Here is an 18,182-nt window from a genome sequence, read left to right on the forward strand (position 1 = left end):
CACCAGGCCCTGCCCTTCTTCCCGCCCTGACCCTCGGTTGCTGATGCCAAGGACTGACTGCACCTGATCCCTCAGCTGCTGTTTTCCGAGGGAAGTCAGCCATACGCCTTTCCATTTCCCTGCCTGCTCAGCCCTGCCCGAGGCCGGGTGGGGCCCACCCTGACCTCGAGGCCCATCAGGGTGGGGCTCTGAGGCTCTGACTGCTCCCCGTGTCTGGGGGGGCAGTGACCCCGTTGGGGGCGGGGGTTAGGGGGTGGCCAGACTAGGAGGCTCCTCCCATCCCTGAGCCCCTCGGAGCGCCTGCCACCCGCCCCTGCCCTCTCAGTCTACAGGAGAGGACCGTGCCTTCCTGGTGCCGTGCTCCCCGTGCCAGCTGCCTGGTCTCCCCACCCCTCCTCACAGGCCAGGCGCAGGCTGTGGGTGCCGAGCCAACCCCCACAGTACCCGATAGCATCTCCCTTGCACATTTCCACGGCCCACGGCCCAGGAAGAGGCCCAGGTGGGCCGTGCCCTCGCCTGCCCTCCACACCCGGGCCCAACTTCCGCCTCAGCGCCTGGAGAAGGAGAGGCGGCCGGGCGACCGGGTGCAGCTGAGCGAGGGGTCCCGCCGGGTGCGTCGGGCTCAGTACTTTTCCGAAGCGCTTCCGCAAATGGCTGGCTCCGCGGCAGCTCCGGCTCTCTGGGGACGCGCAGGAGGTGGCGGGAGGCTGGCAGACCTCCCCACCGGGGTGGGGGTGGGGGGGTGGGGGTGGGGTGGGGACCGTGTCCCGTTCCCTGCCTGCCCAGCGTGAGGCCGGAAATCCCTCCGCCCCGGCTGCCCTGCTCTGCAGACAGCCCCTGCAGCAACTACACCCGGCTCTCGGAGCCCCCAGGTTCTCCCCGCAGGCGCGGGCTGGCGGCAAGCACACCGCGCAGGAGTCGGGCTGCGGCTCACGCCGTCTCGCCAGACGGCTCCGGCGGGCGAGGGGCCGGACCCCACGCTTGTCCCGCCGGCGCACGGCTAGGTTTCCGCGATGCTGGGTGGTCTCGGCACAGACCTTCAGCGGTGAGACCAGCAGGGAGCCGGCCTCGCCCTCGGGCACCCTCACCAGGTAGTCCCGAGCGTGTTCCTGCCAGCCCCGGCTTCACAGTCCCCGCTTGCGAGCGAGCGCTGACCCCTTGGGCGACCGGAGCCACAGCCAGCCGGCCACGCCCAGAGCCCTGTTCTCCTTGCGGGGGTGGAGATGCACGGAATGAACCCCTTTCACAGCTCGAGCAACGGAGGGTCTGGAAGTCTAGCACACTCGCCCCCCCCCCCCCCAGTTGGCGATGGGTGCTGACCTGGGCGCCTTCACTCCCACGCAAGGGCAGGAATGACTGGAGAGGCCCACACCAAGCCTACCTTCCACCCTGCGTGCCCCTCGTATCTTTGGGTGTTGCCTGAGCACCCACCCTGGCCCTTATCAGGACGGGTTAAGCTAGGACCCCTACCCAAGTTGCTCTCAGCCTATAGGAGCCTTAAAATCACCCAGGGGTATTTCACACATCTGGAGGCATCCCCGAAGAGCACAGAGGCCCCAGGGGCACCTCGCAGCCTCTCAGGAGTGAAGACAGCCACTGAGCACACAGACAAACAGCACTTCATCACCACCTCTCTGCACGTCCAGGGTCATTCTGCACAGGGGTATCTGGAGGCCAAGACAGCCAGGCGGAAGGCTGCTGTGTGGCCTTGGGGTTGCGGGAAAGAGCTGCCTCTCTGTGTAAACAGCCTGGGGACGGAGGTCACTGGAAAAAGCCCTGAGGTGGAAGATGTGAGGGAACCAGGAACTGTTCTGGAACTTGGTCACAGGGCTTCCGAGAAGTGGCTGGTCTCTTCGCAGAGGAGCAGGGCTCAGAGCCACCGGCTTTTCACGTGTTTGACCTGATCAGAGGAGTGGGCTGGAGTAAGGGAGAAATGAACCGAAGCCCAAACGCTGGTACACGGAAACGCTCACGTGTTAGCGTTACAGATCAAGCCGCTGTGATCACATGAGGCACATCAGGCAATAAGGGGTCAGTATGCAGGAGGAATGATGGTTGTGGAGGGGAGAGTGGTGACGCTGATGGTGATGGTGATGACAATGGCACAGACTGAAGAAACGAGGGTGGGAGCAGCGCAAGGCCGTGGACCGGTTTGTGCCCCTTCGCCGTCCTCCCTCCATCAATGTTTCATTTGTTCATGGCACACCCGTTCTAAAGCAGGCGCTTGGCTAGGCACTCCTGTCCCCAGACCCTGCAAACAGTGGTCTAGTACAGCAGTGTTAAGCTCCTCCGTGGGAGGCCTGGGCGGGGGTGGGGTTGGGACAGACCTTGGGAAGGATGGAGAAGGCGAGTGCCGGTGGAGAGCCCGGCACGAAGGTGCAGAAGTGGGAAAGGCCTGGGGCTGGGCTGGGAGTGGTCTGGTGATGGAGCCGCAGGGGTGAGGAGAGAGGCGGGCAGAGCTGGAGACGGCTAGGAGGTTTGTGCGGGCAAAAGTCCTGGGTTGGAGGTGGGTGCCACAGATATGGGGTGATGGGGGGCACGTTTGGGAGGCTGTGAGCCTGGCCAGCAGCCTGTGGCTTCACCCACCCTCGTGGCCTCTCCCTCCTGCCTGGGTCCCCCGCACCTGCCCGGGGCTCACAGCCATAGGCGCACTGAACTGGCCAGAAGGCCTCGGGGCTGAGGGCCCAGGACCCACGGCCTGGCCACAGAGCCTGGGCTGGGCCTCCCCCCGACCGCCCGTCCGCTGCCGGGCCAGGAGCAGAGCAGCAGCGGTGGGATGTGCTTAAGACCGGACTCACATCAGTCACACCCATCTCTGGCCCGGAGTCTCTTCCACCACAAATGCGAGGAAAGCAAACTGTCCTTCCATGACGCCCAAGGCTCCTTCGCAGCCGCCTGCATGGCCGTGCCAGAGAGGAGGCAATGGACAAGGCCCTATTCTCTCTGAGACCCTCCTGACAGCCCTGTCATGGCGAGGCGTGCCTGTGAGTGTGGGTCTATGTGTGTGTGCACCTGTGTGCACACGTGGGGTGCAGCAGGCAGGCAAAACTCTGGGCCCGGCCCTCAGCGACCCTCAGGGTCGTCACCAGACCCGCCCCCCTGGACTCACACCCCCTGGATAGGGTGAGGACAGGTGGCCCCCAAGAGTGGGGAGGTCTGTGCTGCCCAGCAAGGCCAGCCGTAGCCCCTGAACGGGCCTCTTAGGGCTGGAACATCATTCAAGCCTCCACCTTACTGGCCAGGTCACACGTGATTCTCCCCACCCTGCGTTTTCCAGCACGGATAAGGTCCCTGACATTTGGTAAATTCTTACCAGGTGGAGGGCTGAGTTAGTCCCTGCCCCCAGCCTGGAAGGTGGACATCGTCCTGCAGGTACAGGCAGGGGCACAGAACAGAGCTGGATTTAATGCAGGGAGCGTTTTTGCTCTGATGTGATTTTGGAAATTCCCTGCTTGCCGAGGTCAAACACTTGCAGTCGTCATGTGTCCCTGCTCCCCAGGCGCCTGCTCAGTATCTGTGCTTACACACTGCCGTTCGCCTGTAGAGACTATAGAGAGTCCTGTGTGTGGCTTCCTGCCCCCTGGCTGGGGCGGAGGGTCACGTGTTACTCCTTCGGGGGCCGGTCTGCAGCTCACTGTGGGGCGTGGATGTCCAAGCCCAGGGGTCCTAGAGTTCCTCTGTCTCCCTGGGAGGAGATGTGGAGGCCAGGACGGCACGCACGGCCAGCCGGGGGCTGCCCTGCGATGCTCACCCCACCACACATGCTGCAGGTGGGGCAGCAGCTGGGGCTGGGCTCTGGCTGCGTGCGGGGCCATCGTGGGGTGGCCCGCAGCACTGCTCCAAACAGAACCCTCCCGTCTGCCCAGCAGTCCGGGAGGGTCTGGGGTGAGCCTCAGGTCACCCCCACCAAGGCATCAGGAAAGTTTTGCGAGGGAGTTTGCCTCTGAGCAGCGGTTAGAAACGGCTTGCACTGTAGGCTCTAACCGGCAGTTCCGAAAAGTGCAGAGCGTGGTAACGTACCACGCAAAAAATGGGCTCTGTAGTCGGTGTAGTGCTAAGAAACAGAGTGGCTGCAGGCCTTATCAGGGCCTTTATGGTGGTAATATGCACTGTTGAGACCCCAGAGGGTGCTCTACTAGGCATGTTCCCCAAACGCCAACCTCTCAGAGGGCTCCTCTTGTGCTAGAAGCCCCTGGACCTGGTTGGGTGGGACCCACATTCGGGAATGCTGACTTAGCCTTTGGGAGACATGAGAGGAAGCCTCTTCTGGGAAGACGGAACAGTGACAGCAAAGGCAGCAGAGTGGAGACAAGTCGGAAATAGCAGATGGCCCTCACTCCGGCTCAGGAGAGGGGAAGGGGGCAGAGGGAGCTGCCGCCGGGGGGCGGGAGGACGCCGACTGTACAGTCCCCAACGGCAGGTGCCTGGTGGAAAATGGACCACCTCTTTGGGCTTCAGAGAGGGGTCCCACAGGTGGCCCCCAAGGAGCTTCGCAGACTCCTTCACATCCCCCGCCCCCCAGGGGGACACTGTCTGGGCGGGGATGCTGGTGGGAGGCTGAGAGCAGCCAGAGGGACAAATGGTGCTGCCTGAGCCTGGCCCCAGCTCACGCTCCGGGGAGGTACCCTTGCTCTGTGTCGGGGTGACTCCTCTGATGCCCTTGGCCCTCTGCCATCCGCACACTCCCTAGGCTCAGGGGCCGGGGGCCGCCTGGCCATCTGCCTTTCTGGAGGATCTGTGTTTGGCCGGTGGTGCGGACCTGCCGGTGGGCTGAGCAGCATTTAGTAACCCGCTCCCTCGTGGGGGAAAAGCCTGACTGGAGAGTTTGCAACTCCTGTGGCAAATACCTCCTCGTTGGCTCACGTCATGCTCCCAGAAAGAGGTCACTGCGGGGGGCTGCGGGGGGCACGCGGCACCTCTGCTCGCCCCTGCAGGTGCAAGGTGGCTAAGAGCCTGAACATGAAACTGTCGAACGCCCTTAACTAACCGGCCGCTTATAAAAGGTCACTTCTGGGCGCCCTGATCTCACAGTTCATGAGTTCAAGCCCCACATCGGGCCGTGTGTCGACAGCACAGAGCCTGCTTGGGATCCTCTCGCTCGCTCGCTCTCTGCCCCTCCCCCACTCACATTTGTTCGCTCTCTCAAAACAGATAAACTTTTTAAGTAAGTAAATGATAAAATGTGACTGATGTTTATAAAATGACTTTAACAACTGGTTCACAACATTCTTGCAGGTTTGACAGCCTGCTTTTTCGCCAGCCGGTACAAGCCTCCTGCACCCTTTCACCGGAGGTTCTCACAGTGATGAAAAATCCTCTTTTCTTTAGGCAGACGAGGGAGCAGGAGACGCCCCCTGACTTCTTTTATTTCTCTGACTACGAGAGGCACAACGCAGAGATCGCTGCCTTCCACCTGGACAGGTGAGCCCTCCCGCCTGCACCCCGGGTCTGAGCACCGTGCGGGTGGGCCCGAATAGCTCTCCCAACACCCTGCCGAGGTGTTGGGAATCCTATAATTAGCCCCAGTGTACAGATGGGAAAACCGAGGCATGTGAGTCTCTGCCGCACAGAGCTGGAGTCTGGCCTGCAGATGTTACAACACCCTGCGGTAGGCCCCACACCACGAACGGTGCCAGACAGGAGATCACCAGACAGTTGGTGATCAGAGTGTGGACGTGGCCCATTGGGAATAACAAAGGAAGAGCGGAAAGGACTATGAGTGCTGGGAATTTTAACCCAGAGTGTTTCAGGGTGTAACCTCTGGGGCCACGGTGACACCAAGGGACATGAGCCTCCTCCCCCATCGCCTGTCTTCTGGGCTGGCTCTACCGGGCAGAACGTGAATTCCTCCCTGGGCTCCACGTGGCCCCTTGCTGCAGGCGAGGTGGGCAGTGGTGTCGGGGGCCGTGGCGGGGGCGGGGGGGGGGGGGGCTTTCAGCAGCCACCCTGCTGGCCCAGAGATCCCTGCCCTGCAGGGACAGTCACGGGGCCGGGGTCTGGAGTCAGTTCCAAGAGTCTAGGGGGAGGAGCCTCCCCAACCGCCCCGCAGGGTCCTGACCTCCAGCTCAGGGTGTGTCCTAGGCCGCAGCTTCCAGGTCACCCAGGCTGGTTAGAATGCAGATTCCCTGTCTCCACCCCAGACCCTCTCTACACCACGCGATTCGTGTGCACACTCAAGTTTGCAAATCCTACTTTGCTTTGTTTTTTAAAGATCAAAAATCTTGTTTGGGGGCCACAGAAACCCCAAGTCAGATTTTCAACAATGTCAACTATTGTGCAGCCTAAACCCAGAAAAAGGCCTTTCTGTGAAAGGAACAGTTGCCACGAAGCCGATGAGGGTTCCTCATTCGGAAAGGTGAGGCCTGTTGATGACGCAGGACAGCTCAGGCAGCGGGCAGAGTGCGGGCGGCACGCAAGACGCCCACATTCCCCACGCGCAGCCGCTGCCCCCAGAGGCCGCTGCAGGCCCATCGGCGTCCCGTTTAAGTGAGCGAGTACAGCGCGGTTAGAGAGCGTTCCATTAAAAGCAGCTAATTTAACGTTGTTCCGACCTGAGCCCTGAGGGCCCAGGCACTGGCAGGCCGGCGCTGGGAAGCAGAACACCACCCACCGTGGTCCTCGTGGGGCCCATTTTCGCTGGTGGCCAACGGCACCAGTCGGAGCTGTGGGCCCCGCGTTGGGCCTAGCGGGACTCGGAGATGGGAGCGTTCACTGCGCACCAGCCTAGCGAGGGCCGGGGCACGGAGGTGAAGACCCTTCCCCTGTCACTTTCCCGCCAGGATCCTGGACTTCCGCCGGGTCCCTCCGGTGGCCGGCAGGATGGTCAACATGACCAAGGAAATCCGGGACGTCACGAGAGACAAGAAGCTGTGGAGAACCTTCTTCATCTCTCCAGGTAACCTGCACTCGGGGAGGCCCCTTTCCTGGCTCACTGCACACAGAACAGCGAGCTTAGTTACCTTTACGAAGAAGAAGAAAGAAACTTATAGTTTCTTCTTGCATAATCCAGCCCACCGCCTTCACGGGACTACCCAAGGGCTGCCCCTTCCACTTCGGGGTGTATCTACATCACAGTGTCAAAAGCCTGCCAGAAATGGCCAAGTCATCATCATGGAATTGATTCCCTGGGCTGGGCACAGAGGTTTTTTCCTACCATTTGTTTTAAAGGAAAATGAGTGCATTTTTGAAAATTCTCAGCCTCCCCAGAGAGTCTCCTCCAAGTGGTCCGGCTGGAGGAGACCTCTGTTCCCTGAACTTCCTCCCGGATTTAGGCACCACCACCCTGCCCCCGCCCCCCCCCCCCCCCCCCCCCCCCCCCCCCCCGCAGCAAGACCCTCACACAGCAACAAGGACTCCTCTGCCTCCTTCCCCCCGGCTCAGCAGGAAGAGCGAGTAGAGTGGCGGCCTCCCCTGGCGCCCTCGAGGGCCAGCACAAGGGCCTGCCACAGGGCGGTGCTAATCATCAGTCTCAGACGCACACAAACTCCTGCCCTACCGAATCGCCTGCCCCAGGAGCTTTCCGATGTGGCATTCAGGGCTCTGCGATCTGTCCATCCATCCCTGTGAGCACTTCCTTTGGGCCAGGCCCTGTGCTGAGCACCCCCTGCTTGCTGGGCCTGAGGGTGGGGACACCTTCTACCTCGTATTCGGTTCTGGAAGGTCCCGGCGATGGCAGAGAAGTGGAGTGCGGTGATAAGCGGGACCCACCCCGAGACAGATACCCTCCTGGTGGCGTGGGTCCATCTGTTAGTTCGTGCACATAAAACCCACGTAGAGGTTATGTGCCCCTACCCCCTGTGCTGGCAGCGCCTCACCACCCGACCAGAAACCAAAGGGGAGGGGGCTCGGAGGGCTTTTCATCAGCCTTGTCTAAGCCTGCCCAAGGCTGCAGACTGCTTGGACGCCCCCGGTGACGGGGAGCCCGTCGGCTCAGAGGTAATTCAGCTCCTGTCTGCACAGCCTGAGTTGCTGGAAAGGCGCTTCTTTTCCAAGGGTGGACACCTGCCTCTCCAACCTTGGGTTCTAGGGCTTTCCCCTGGAATCCCCACCCACCCACCCCCGAGACAGCAAGCTCCTCCTCCACCTCAGCCTGTCAGGGACTCTGGGATCTCTCGTCCTCCAGCCTGGACGTCCCCAGCACCTTCACCGTCAGCCGCCCCTGCTGCCCCGGCTGCTGCCCCACGTGGCGATGAGCCCTTCGAGTCTAGGCTGGCCACACTCACAGGACCCCAGGCCGTGCCCACAGGACACTAGACCACGCCCTCCGGGCCACGGCCACGCCCACAAGACTCCTCCAGGCCACGCCCTCCGGACCATCACCACGCCCACACAGCCCCAGGCCACACCCACAGGGCACTAGGCCACGCCCACACGACCCCCAGGACACACCCTCCGGACCACGGCCACGCCCACAAGACCCCTCCAGGCCACGCCCTCCGGACCATCATCACTCCCACACGGCCTCAGGCCACGCCCCCCAGGCCACGGCCACGCCCGCAAGACCCAGGCCACACCCACAGGGCACTAGGCCACGCCCTCCAGGCCACGGCCACACCCACAGGGCACTAGGCCACGCCCTCCAGACCACGGCCACGCCCACACCCCCAGGACACGCCCTCCGGACCATGGCCACACCCACACGGCCCCAGGCCACGCCCACGGGACCCCCCAGGCCGCTGCCCCCTGTCAGTGGTCCCTCCGATTCTCATTGCAGCATTTCTAGTGACATCGTTCAGTGTTCAGAATTTAAGATGAAACACGCCCGCTCCCCCCACACCCATCACCCGGTTTCCCCGTTAGAGGGATGCTCCTCCACCTGTCTGACCTGGACAAATTCTGGGGCCTCGATCACAGAGCCCGCCCAGAGACTGTTCTGGTGCCGGCGGAGGGGCCGAAAAGGCCTGTTGCTGCTGAGAGCGGGCCGTGGGTGGGGCCACTCAGGCTGGATAATGTCCCCTCAGCCTGAAACAAGTTTGTCCCCCCGTGAGCAGCCCCCAGCCCCCTCAGACAGGGCTGCTGCTGCCCGCAAGGCCTGCACCGCGGGCGCTGTGTCCTCCACCTTGGCCACCATATGGCAGGGATGTTCTAGGCGATTCTACCGCAGCAAGGGAACACAGACATGACTGGGCACCTGCGGTATGCCAGGCACTGGTATGCACCTGCTGTGGGATTCCACCTTTAATTCTTAGGCCAGCCTGTGGGGGCGGGTTGTTTCCTCGCCCCCCCCTCCCCATTTTAAGCATTTTGTTGAGGTAACGATTGGCATGGCGTAGACAGTATCAACGTGCGAAGTTCGAGGAGTTTTGACACGAGCAGAGAAGCAACGAACTGGCCCGTCTGCCCCGGTCCCATCCTGCCCTGTACCCCCAACAGCGTTATCTGCTTTCCGTATCTGAGGGTTTCTTTGCTTCTACGGTTTTGCACAGTGGGGGTGACCGGCGGTCTGTCTGTCTTCTGTCGCTCGACAGCACTCTTCTGAGGTCCCTCCACATTGCTGTGTGGTGTCTGCGTGTTGCTCTTTATGTCAGGGTCCCGGGGCCCTGGGTGGGTGCGTCCCATGTCGTTTACCTGGTCATCTGGTGATGGGCACTGCCGAGAGGAGACTCAGTAACCCGCCCCAAATGAAGTGGAGGAAATGTCAAGAAAGGAAAATGAGTCAAGAACTTTCTACACTTTGCTTTCTTGGTGCACAGCGGCCTCCCTGCAGGAACCCCGCTTCTGGGTCTCGAGGTCTCACCGGGGCGCATGGCAGCTTTGCCGGGGGCTCTCAAAGGGGCCACGGAGCCACCAGTGTCCAGAATCCCAGCACGGAAGTCCCACATGTGGTGGGTGAAGAAGGGTGTGGATCCCTTCCTATAAACAAAAGGCGGAATCGGTTCCTAGTCTAAGCAGACACGTCTTCTTTCAGGAGAGCAGCTAAGCGCCCCCACCAAGCAACAGTGCAGAGACAGGCTGGGTCGGAACCCAGTTGTGCCGAGCCCCACAAAGGCAGGCTGGGTCGGAACCCAGTTGTGCCGAGCCCCACAAAGGCAGGCTGGGTCAGAATCCAGTTGTGCTGAGCCCCACAAAAGTCTTTGTACTTTGCAGTAAATCTCCATGGACACATCTCATACATCCTAGAAGGTACACACATCCGTGGGTTTCTACAAGGGGAACCCACCTACCTAAACACCTCTAGGACAAGACACAGACTGTGAGCAGCTCTGGGAGCCCCTCCTGTTCCCTCCCAGCCACTCAGCCCCACATCTTTCAAGTGACTCTTTTTCCTGCTACGCAGGCCTGGGTCTGGCTGGGTAGGCACAAGGCCTCTACCCACACGTTGTGGACACAGCGTCCAGTTTAAATGTGCACGAGGGTAAGAAGGGTCCCCAGAGCTGTGCCCAGACACCTTCAGGCCACTCCTGAGCGATGGTGGCTCCCCAGCATTCCAGCCCCACCTGAGAGCCACCCACACCAGATCCATCCAGGTGGGGGAAGGACGGTAAGCGTCCTGTTCTTCTGGACCCTCCTCCCTGCCGTGCAAACGCCTGGAACACTCCCGGTCCCCATGCTCAGCCCTCGAGCCACATGCTTTCCAGCTCCACAGAGACCAGGTTCTCGCTCGGGGTCGCCCGTCCTGCCCCCACCCCCACCCCCCCGACGTCCCCGGAGTTGGAGGCGGTGGCCCCAGAGTGGCAGGGAAGCAGGTTCTCCTGGGCTGACTCTGGCCCCCACCTTCTCCCCGCCATCTACTGAGATGTCATCGCTGAGACGAGAAAGGGCTCATGTCCCCTCCTCCCCCTCCCCCTCCCCCGTCCAAGTGCGGGGGTGACCTAGCGACCGCTCACCTGCACTGCCCTCTGACTCAGCGTCAGACGTCTGATCTTACCCGCATTTCCTGTTTAATACTCCCAAGCCCATGAGCAGGCACTACCGGGGCCCTCATTCAGGTGGGGAAACCGAGGCACAAGGAGGTGAAACACCACACCGATTTTGCACCTCTGGGCAGTGTTCCGGGCCCCACCCTGGCTGCTCCTTCAGAAACCAGATTTGGATGTCTGATGAGGACAGTGCTGTGCACTCAAGAAATGCCTTTCTCTCTGAGCAAAGCCAGCTTAGGCTCTTAGCTTAGCAAATCCCAGGGCTCCGGCCAACAGGATCAGATAGATTGTCCCCCTGAAAGTGGGGCTGCCTCCTCGGTTATGGCTGCACTGTGTGTCGGGGGGTCGCTGATGAACTGCGTCAACACGCAGGCGAGACCACAGACTGACCTTTCCCAGACTGTCCTCACAGCAATTCCCCAGCACCGGCTCGAGGATCATGAGGTCAAGGGCAGGAAGAGAGAGGCAGGCGGTCCAGGCGGAGACTCCCGTGTGCCGGCGGGGCGCGGCGGGAGCCCCTGCACCGGCCCCCCATCTCCTCTGGACGGCTGCCCATGGAGACTGTCCACCAGACACGGAGACTGCGGCTAGAAGGGCCTGCCAGGCTCACGTCAGGAGTCCATGGGGAGCGAGAGCGTGGCCAGAAGACTCGGGAGCCTCGTGACTGCCACGCGGGCAGGGTGCGCAGCCGCACGAAAGGAGACCCCTCGTCTGGGGAACTGGCCGTTTGCACAGCTGGGAGGGGGCTTCTGGCTGCTGCACTCCCCAGGCTCTTGAGGGTCTCTCCACCAAACAGACAAGTTACTGAACACAAGATTCTACCGGTAAATACACACATGAGCGCCATCGCGCCCCTGACCGGCAGAGGCCTCTGGCAACAAATCAGCGTGCCGCCTGGTCAGCAAGAGGTGCCCGCTTTCTAAATGACTTGTTTCATCGAGACATGATTCGGGCGCCATGAAATTCATTAACTTTTCTGGGCAACAAAATGACCAGGGCGTTTTATTCTTTAAGTAACTGCCTACACATATAGATTAGATCGAGTTAAATTTGCCCCACCCTATTTTTTTATGAAACTCATCATTTTGAAGTGTGCCATTCAGTGGCTTTTGGTACATTCGTCACGTCGTGCCACAGCCCCGCTGATCTCCGCACGCTATCCTCACCCCAAAAAGGAGCCCGTCCCTGTTAGTCACCCCCAGCTCCCGCCTCCCCCAGCCCCCGAGCCACCAATATTTCTGTGGGATACACTTCACGTCAACAGCATCTGACAACACGTGGTGTTCTCAGGAGGTGTCTGGCTTCTCTCATGGCACACACGTTTCCATGGTTCGTCTGCAGCGAAGTGCGTGTTGGGGCTTCACCCCTTCTAAGGGTACGTAGCGTTCCATGCGGTGCGTGGACCACGCTCTGTTTGCCCACTCACCGCCGGATGGACGTGCAGATTGCCTCCACTCTTCGGCCTCTGTGACCAGGGCTGCTGTGGCCCCCGCGTGCAGCACGCTGTGGACACGTGCCCACGTCTCTTGGGTGCAGAACTGCTGTGTGGTGTGGCCATTCTATGCCTAAGTTTTTAAGATGCCTCCAAACTGGTTTCCATGGCGGCCTCCCCAGTTTGTGCCCCACCAGCTCTGTCCGGGGCCCCGGTCTCTCCCCATCCTCCGCAACACCTGTAAACGCCTGTTCTCTTGAGCAAACCCAGCCTGGTGGGTAAGAAGGGGCGTCTCTGTGGACTCCACCGCATTCCCCTGACGACCGATGGTGTGGAGCATCTTCCCACGTCCCTGTTGGCCCCTCGCGTCTTTGCAGTAAGGGAAGTTGAACTCCCTTCCCGTGTGTCAGTTGGATTATTCAGCTTTTTACGCCTGAGGCGCTCCTCACATGTGCCACACGCCAGACCCTTCTCGGATGTGCGATTCGCAGACATCCCCTCCCGCCGTGGAGTGTCCACGCTTCCTTTATGCCTTTTAAGCCTCTGAGCATTGACTCTAGAGTTTCCGTCGAGGCCGTCCCGTCTCCCACAGCTGTGTGGCCTCGGGCCGCTCAGCCCCCCTTCGTGGGCCTCCGTGTCCCGTACCACGGGGTTGCAGCAATGGGAGATCTGGGCTGCGCAAGTCCGACAGACGGTGTGGACGCGGGAGGCCCAGGCGGACGTGCGGGAGGGCGGGCGTGCGGGAGGGCGGGCGTGGGACGCGCTGCTCCCTACTCACCCCTGTGTCTGTCTGCCGCCAGCCAACAACGTCTGCTTCTACGGCGAGTGTTCCTACTACTGCTCTACGGAGCACGCGCTGTGTGGGAAGCCCGACCAGATCGAGGGCTCACTGGCGGCCTTCCTGCCAGACCTGTCCCTGGCCAAGAGGAAGACGTGGCGGAACCCCTGGCGGCGCTCCTACCACAAGCGCAAGAAGGCAGAGTGAGTGCTGGGCAGGCCGAGCCCAGGCCGGGCCCACCTCCTCATTCTGACAGCGCTTTGCTCGGAGGGGCCTCGGGCCTGTCGAGGGCCACGGGGTGTGAAGGGGTGTCGGGGAAGGGAGGCGCGCCCAGCTCCGCCCACCTCCCCCCCTCCCGACGCGGACGAGACCTCCGCTTTGTGAATAGATGGCGGGACGGGGCTTCCTCACCCTGAGAATCAGAGGTGCCCCCCGCGGTGGTGCAGGCCAGCCCAGAAGCACAGGCTTTCAGTGTCCAAACTCGGCTTGCACTCCTTGCCCTTCCTGTCCCTCAGACGAGAGAGGTAGCCGTGGAGGTGTCTCTGTGGGCGTGGTGTCCAGGCTCTGTTTCCTAACAGCGACACCGCCCCCCCCCCCCAGAAACCTGGCATCTGGGGCTGATGACGGCCTCCAGACATGGCTTGCTCACCTCCCAGCCCCGTACTCCCGTTAATGCAGCCTTGGCCAGAGGCACTATTCTGTGGTGACGCCTCTCTGCACCCCCCGTCGTTGCTGCGGTAATCCCGCCGTGCTGAACTGCTTTGGGCCTCCCTGTCCACACAGAGGAGGAACTCAGCCTTCTCACAGTGGCTCCCCTGCAGGTGGGAAGTGGACCCCGACTACTGCGAGGAGGTAAAGCAGACGCCCCCCTATGACAGCAGTCACCGTGTGCTGGACGTCATGGACATGACCATTTTTGACTTCCTCATGGGTATGTCGGCGGCCCCGGCCTGCACCCGGGGCTCCCACCCTGCACGTGACCGGCTGTGGCCACGGCACACGCTTTGCTCCGTTGTTTCGGCTCTGGTGTCACACAGGGGCCAGGGGGGACAGCCCTGGGTTTTCAGCTTGCTTCTGTCCACAGGGAACATGGACCGTCATCACTATGAGACTTTTGAGAAGTTTGGGAATGAGACGTTTATCATCCACTTGGACAACGGAAGAGGGTGAGCTGTGTTCTTGCTCCTACAGACCCGGGGGGCCCAGACTGTGGCGGCGGGGAGGGCCATTCCCCAAGGACATTCTGTGTGTGATGCAGGGTGGGGGCCCCTGGCCTCTGGCTCCCGTCGGCAGGAAGTGCCTGTCGTGTTGCTCCTTCTGACCCTCAGGGGCAGTCGCCCTGTGCACTGGGTCCTGCTATGTCCCCATGTTGCCCTGGGGAAACTGAGGCCCAGAGAGGGTGCTTGCCAGGAAGGACAGGGCCGTGAGGAGCCCTTTATGCCTCATGTGGATGTCTGGGACTGGCTGGCAGGGACAAACAGTCCTCCCTGCCCCCTTTGTGGGGGCCTGTGGCCACTGCTGGCCGGAGCCACCAAGGAGGGCCATCTGCCTGATTAGCAGGCAGGGACACAGGACCTGCTCTCCCCAAATGGTTAAAGCTGCCACTAAAGCTATTCTCAGATGCCTCGGAGAAGTGGGCACCGGGCACCCGGACAGTTGGCATGTGGGGGCCACGAGTTCCCAGCACAAAAGACAGCACTGGGCTGAGCTGACCACCGACTGCCTTCTCCACCCCGCCTGCCTAGGACCCTGCGTGTATGAGCTCCTGCCCCACGCAGCGGCCAGCACGCTAGGCTACCTTCCAGGACCTCCCTCATCCCAGGCCCTGTGTCCAGTGCTGGGGACAGCAGGGGCCGGGCCACACGGCCCTGGCGTCCCAGCAGGGCACACGTGAGGTGCTCATTCCAGGGCCCTGGGTGTCCCCGGGGTTGCTCTGTGGTACCCTCGGCACGCAGGCGACACCCTGGACAATTCTCCTCTTCTTTGGGCAGGTTTGGAAAATATTCCCACGATGAGCTGTCCATTCTGGTGCCTTTACAGCAATGCTGCAGGTAAGGCCTCCACTGCCTGCCCCCTAGGGAGCCCCGGCCCGTCCCCGGGCTAAGCAGAAACCCCCAGTCCCTGCAGCATGCAGGCCAGAGCCCCAAGGCCCTTCCCAGCACACAGCCCACAGACCCCATAACGGCCCATCTTATGGCTGAAGACACTGGCGCCCGGACAGGGGTCCCGTCCCCAGCACTCTCTGCCACCCTCTGCGGGGCTCCCCACCGGATCCTCCTGTTAGGGCCAGGACAGCAGTCTGCGAGGCGCACCGGGTCTGCCCGGCCCAGGCAGGCGTGTGCCGCGGAGCCGAGCGCTGTCTCCCCCGGGGGGTCAGGCCGTCCCTCCCCGCCCTGCGTCTGCCTGTGTACTGCCAGGCCTCACGTGGCCCCCTGCTTGCTCTGCCAGGCGGGACCCTCACCGTGGCGCCTCTGGCACGCAGGGGCCTAGGCAGGCCGAGGACCAGCCCGTGGCCTCCCCGCTCGGGGCCGACGCGGTCCCTCGTCCTGCCCCAGCGCCCCGCGCCCAGTCCTTAGAGGCCGGGCACCGCCTCCCGCGAGCTGGCGCCTGGCCTCCCCCTCCCCTGCAGGGTCAGGAAGTCCACCTACCTGCGGCTGCAGCTTCTGGCCAAGGAGGAGTACAAGCTGAGCCTGCTGATGGCAGAGGCCCTGAGCAAGGACCGCGTGGCCCCCGTCCTGTACCAGCCTCACCTGGAGGCCCTGGACCGGAGGCTCCGCATTGTGCTGCAGGCCATCAGGGACTGTGTGGAGAAGGACGGGCCGCACGGCGTGCTGGAGGACGACCTGGGCCCTGAGCACAGAGTCCCCCCCGGCAGGTAGTGACCGAGAGCCGCCGGCCTGCCACGGAGGAGGGACACGTGCGTCCACACCCTGCGTTCAGTGACTTTGGGAACAGACAGGCCACTCCCAGAGTCCGGGAACCTTCGGCGGTGGGTCCGACAGGACACGTCGTATGCGTCCTCGAGACCGGAGGAGGTTGGGGGGCGGGCGCTCTGTGCTCACGGACGGAGGCGGCCTGGCGGCGGGGGCGACCCACCTTTTTTGTACGGAAAGGAAGCGTTTATGTACTATTTTGTATTTATACGTGGCGTGTATGTGCATAGACAGAGAGCGACGCCCACACACACGGACGCCAGCCCAGCTACCAAATGCTCACGAGGGGGCAGAGCCCACGGGGCTGGGCTCTCCCACCAAGTTTGCTCACATCTGGACCTAACTTGAAACAAACTCCCTTCTCCCCTCCTTCCTGGGGGCCCTGCAGCCGGACAGCCGACCGTCCCATCTCGGTGCCCGGGAGGCTCCTGACGGAACCACGGGCTGGTCGACAGACTCCTGGCTCCAGAGTGACGTAAATGACCACGTCTTCCATTTCTCAGAGCCGCTCAGCAGCACCGGGGACGTTCCCCGGCCGCTGAGGGTGCTGCTGCTGTTCTGACTTTGCTCTGACGGTTGATGTAAATACGTCACACGGGCCCCTCCGCGGGGCTCAGCAACAGGCTTAATCTTGCAGCATTTTTGTGGAATAGATTGCAATGTGGTAAAAGTGCAATAAAAATACAGCAAATGTGTATTGGGGTCCAGGTCCCTCACACCCTGAGCTCGGCTGCCTGCCCACCCACCGTCCACAGAAGTCAGTCCTGGAGCTGGGAGCGCCCAGGGTGGCCTGGCGCCGTGGCTGGGAAGAGAGGCCCATAGGCAAGCAGGAGGCGTGGGCCTGGGGGCAACCGCCCATCCCACTCCTGCTGTGGCAGGCACTGACAAAGCTGGGAGGGGGTCCCCGAAGACACGGGCTGGTCCCAGAGGGTGGCATCACATCTACACGGCACTGGCACCTGTGGGCACACCACGTTTGCCCCGCCCTGCTGGCCGCGGGGCCTGGAGGCTCCCCAGACCTTCTCCGTGTGCAGCACCGTGAGGGCAGAGGGCACTGTGACAGGCCAGCCCCGAGGCTTCCAAGGAGAGCACGCTACGGAGGGCTCACGTAAACCCTGCAGCATGAGAACGCCTGGGAGCAGAGGGCGCTGGAAATCAGAGCCCCCAGTGCCTCCTGGGCACCCCCTCTTATGCTCCCAGCCCCACTGCTGCCCCAGGACCATCACTTTCTGTGTGCTCGGCACCTTGCAAAGCAGCCGAAATGAACTGTTACTGGTCTCTAAAGCAACATGGCAAGGTCGATTTTCTTTTCCTCGTTTCACAGATGGGGAAACTGAGGCTCCGTGAGGGTCTGACACTGGGCCCCAAAGTCAGTTCAGGTTCCCAGAATGGACAGCTGTTCACTGAGGGGCAGGAGGGCTCCTCCACGTCCACGCTGAGCCCCACCCGGGCCACGCTCAGGTGCGGGAGGCCTGCCCACAGCCCAGCTACAAAAGAGCCTTAGGCTGCAAGGAAGTAAACGGGGGACGTGGCTCCCACTCCCTGCCTAGCACAGGCTTCCAGCCCGGGGCTCGCCCGATGGCCGGCACCCGCGTACCTCTGGCCCTGCCCACCACCCTTCTCCGGTCTCCCGTTTCGGTCCCTGTCCTTGCCACGTGGGGAGGAGTAGAGTGCCCAGGAGGGCCTGCTATGGTTCCATGAGAGGGAGCAGACAGCTCCGTGGCCCGGACGGTGCGTCCCCCCCACCCCAGGCCTCCCCGAGGGAACGGAGTGCTGGTGTCGTGGCCTCTGACTCAGGGTCAGTCAATGCTGCACACGGCTCCAGCCTCCCCCCTCTCCCCCCCCTCCCCCCCCCCCCCATCCAACCACCGTTGGTCCAGTACGGTTGGCCGTTGGCCGGGCAGCTTCTGCAGGACCCGCTGTTGACCCAGCGGACATCACCAGAGGTGACCAACCCATGCGTACGGCACAAACTAGGCCACTCCAGACAGGGACGGATGGGGAAGGGACAGAGGTAGGAGAGACCCTGCTCCCAAGTTCCTGGGTGGAGGCCTGACCCCCAGTGTAAGTGCATTTGGAGATGGACATTTAAGGGGGCAGTAAGGTTGAGTGAGGTCAAGAGCTGGGGCCCCAATCCGCTAGGACTGGCCTCCTCGTAAGAGGAGGGGAGTCTTCCTCCC

At 62.2% G+C, this 18,182-nt stretch overlaps 1 protein-coding gene across 1 annotated transcript in view; it reads left to right on the forward strand.

Annotated features, from left to right (window-relative positions):
* FAM20C (FAM20C golgi associated secretory pathway kinase) overlaps positions 1–16,697 on the forward strand; it is a 47,352-nt gene extending 30,655 nt beyond the window's left edge. The window contains exons 4-10 of the mRNA XM_058709856.1: positions 5,329–5,421; positions 6,780–6,895; positions 13,092–13,272; positions 13,891–14,000; positions 14,154–14,235; positions 15,061–15,120; positions 15,699–16,697. Of these exons, the coding sequence (XP_058565839.1) occupies positions 5,329–5,421; positions 6,780–6,895; positions 13,092–13,272; positions 13,891–14,000; positions 14,154–14,235; positions 15,061–15,120; positions 15,699–15,948 (892 nt within the window). The 3' untranslated portion in view covers positions 15,949–16,697. The remainder of the gene's footprint in view (positions 1–5,328; positions 5,422–6,779; positions 6,896–13,091; positions 13,273–13,890; positions 14,001–14,153; positions 14,236–15,060; positions 15,121–15,698) is intronic.
* The last annotated feature ends 1,485 nt before the right edge of the window (positions 16,698–18,182 follow it).

Source organism: Neofelis nebulosa, chromosome 18 (assembly GCF_028018385.1).
Source record: "Neofelis nebulosa isolate mNeoNeb1 chromosome 18, mNeoNeb1.pri, whole genome shotgun sequence".
NCBI lineage: Eukaryota > Metazoa > Chordata > Mammalia > Carnivora > Felidae > Neofelis > Neofelis nebulosa.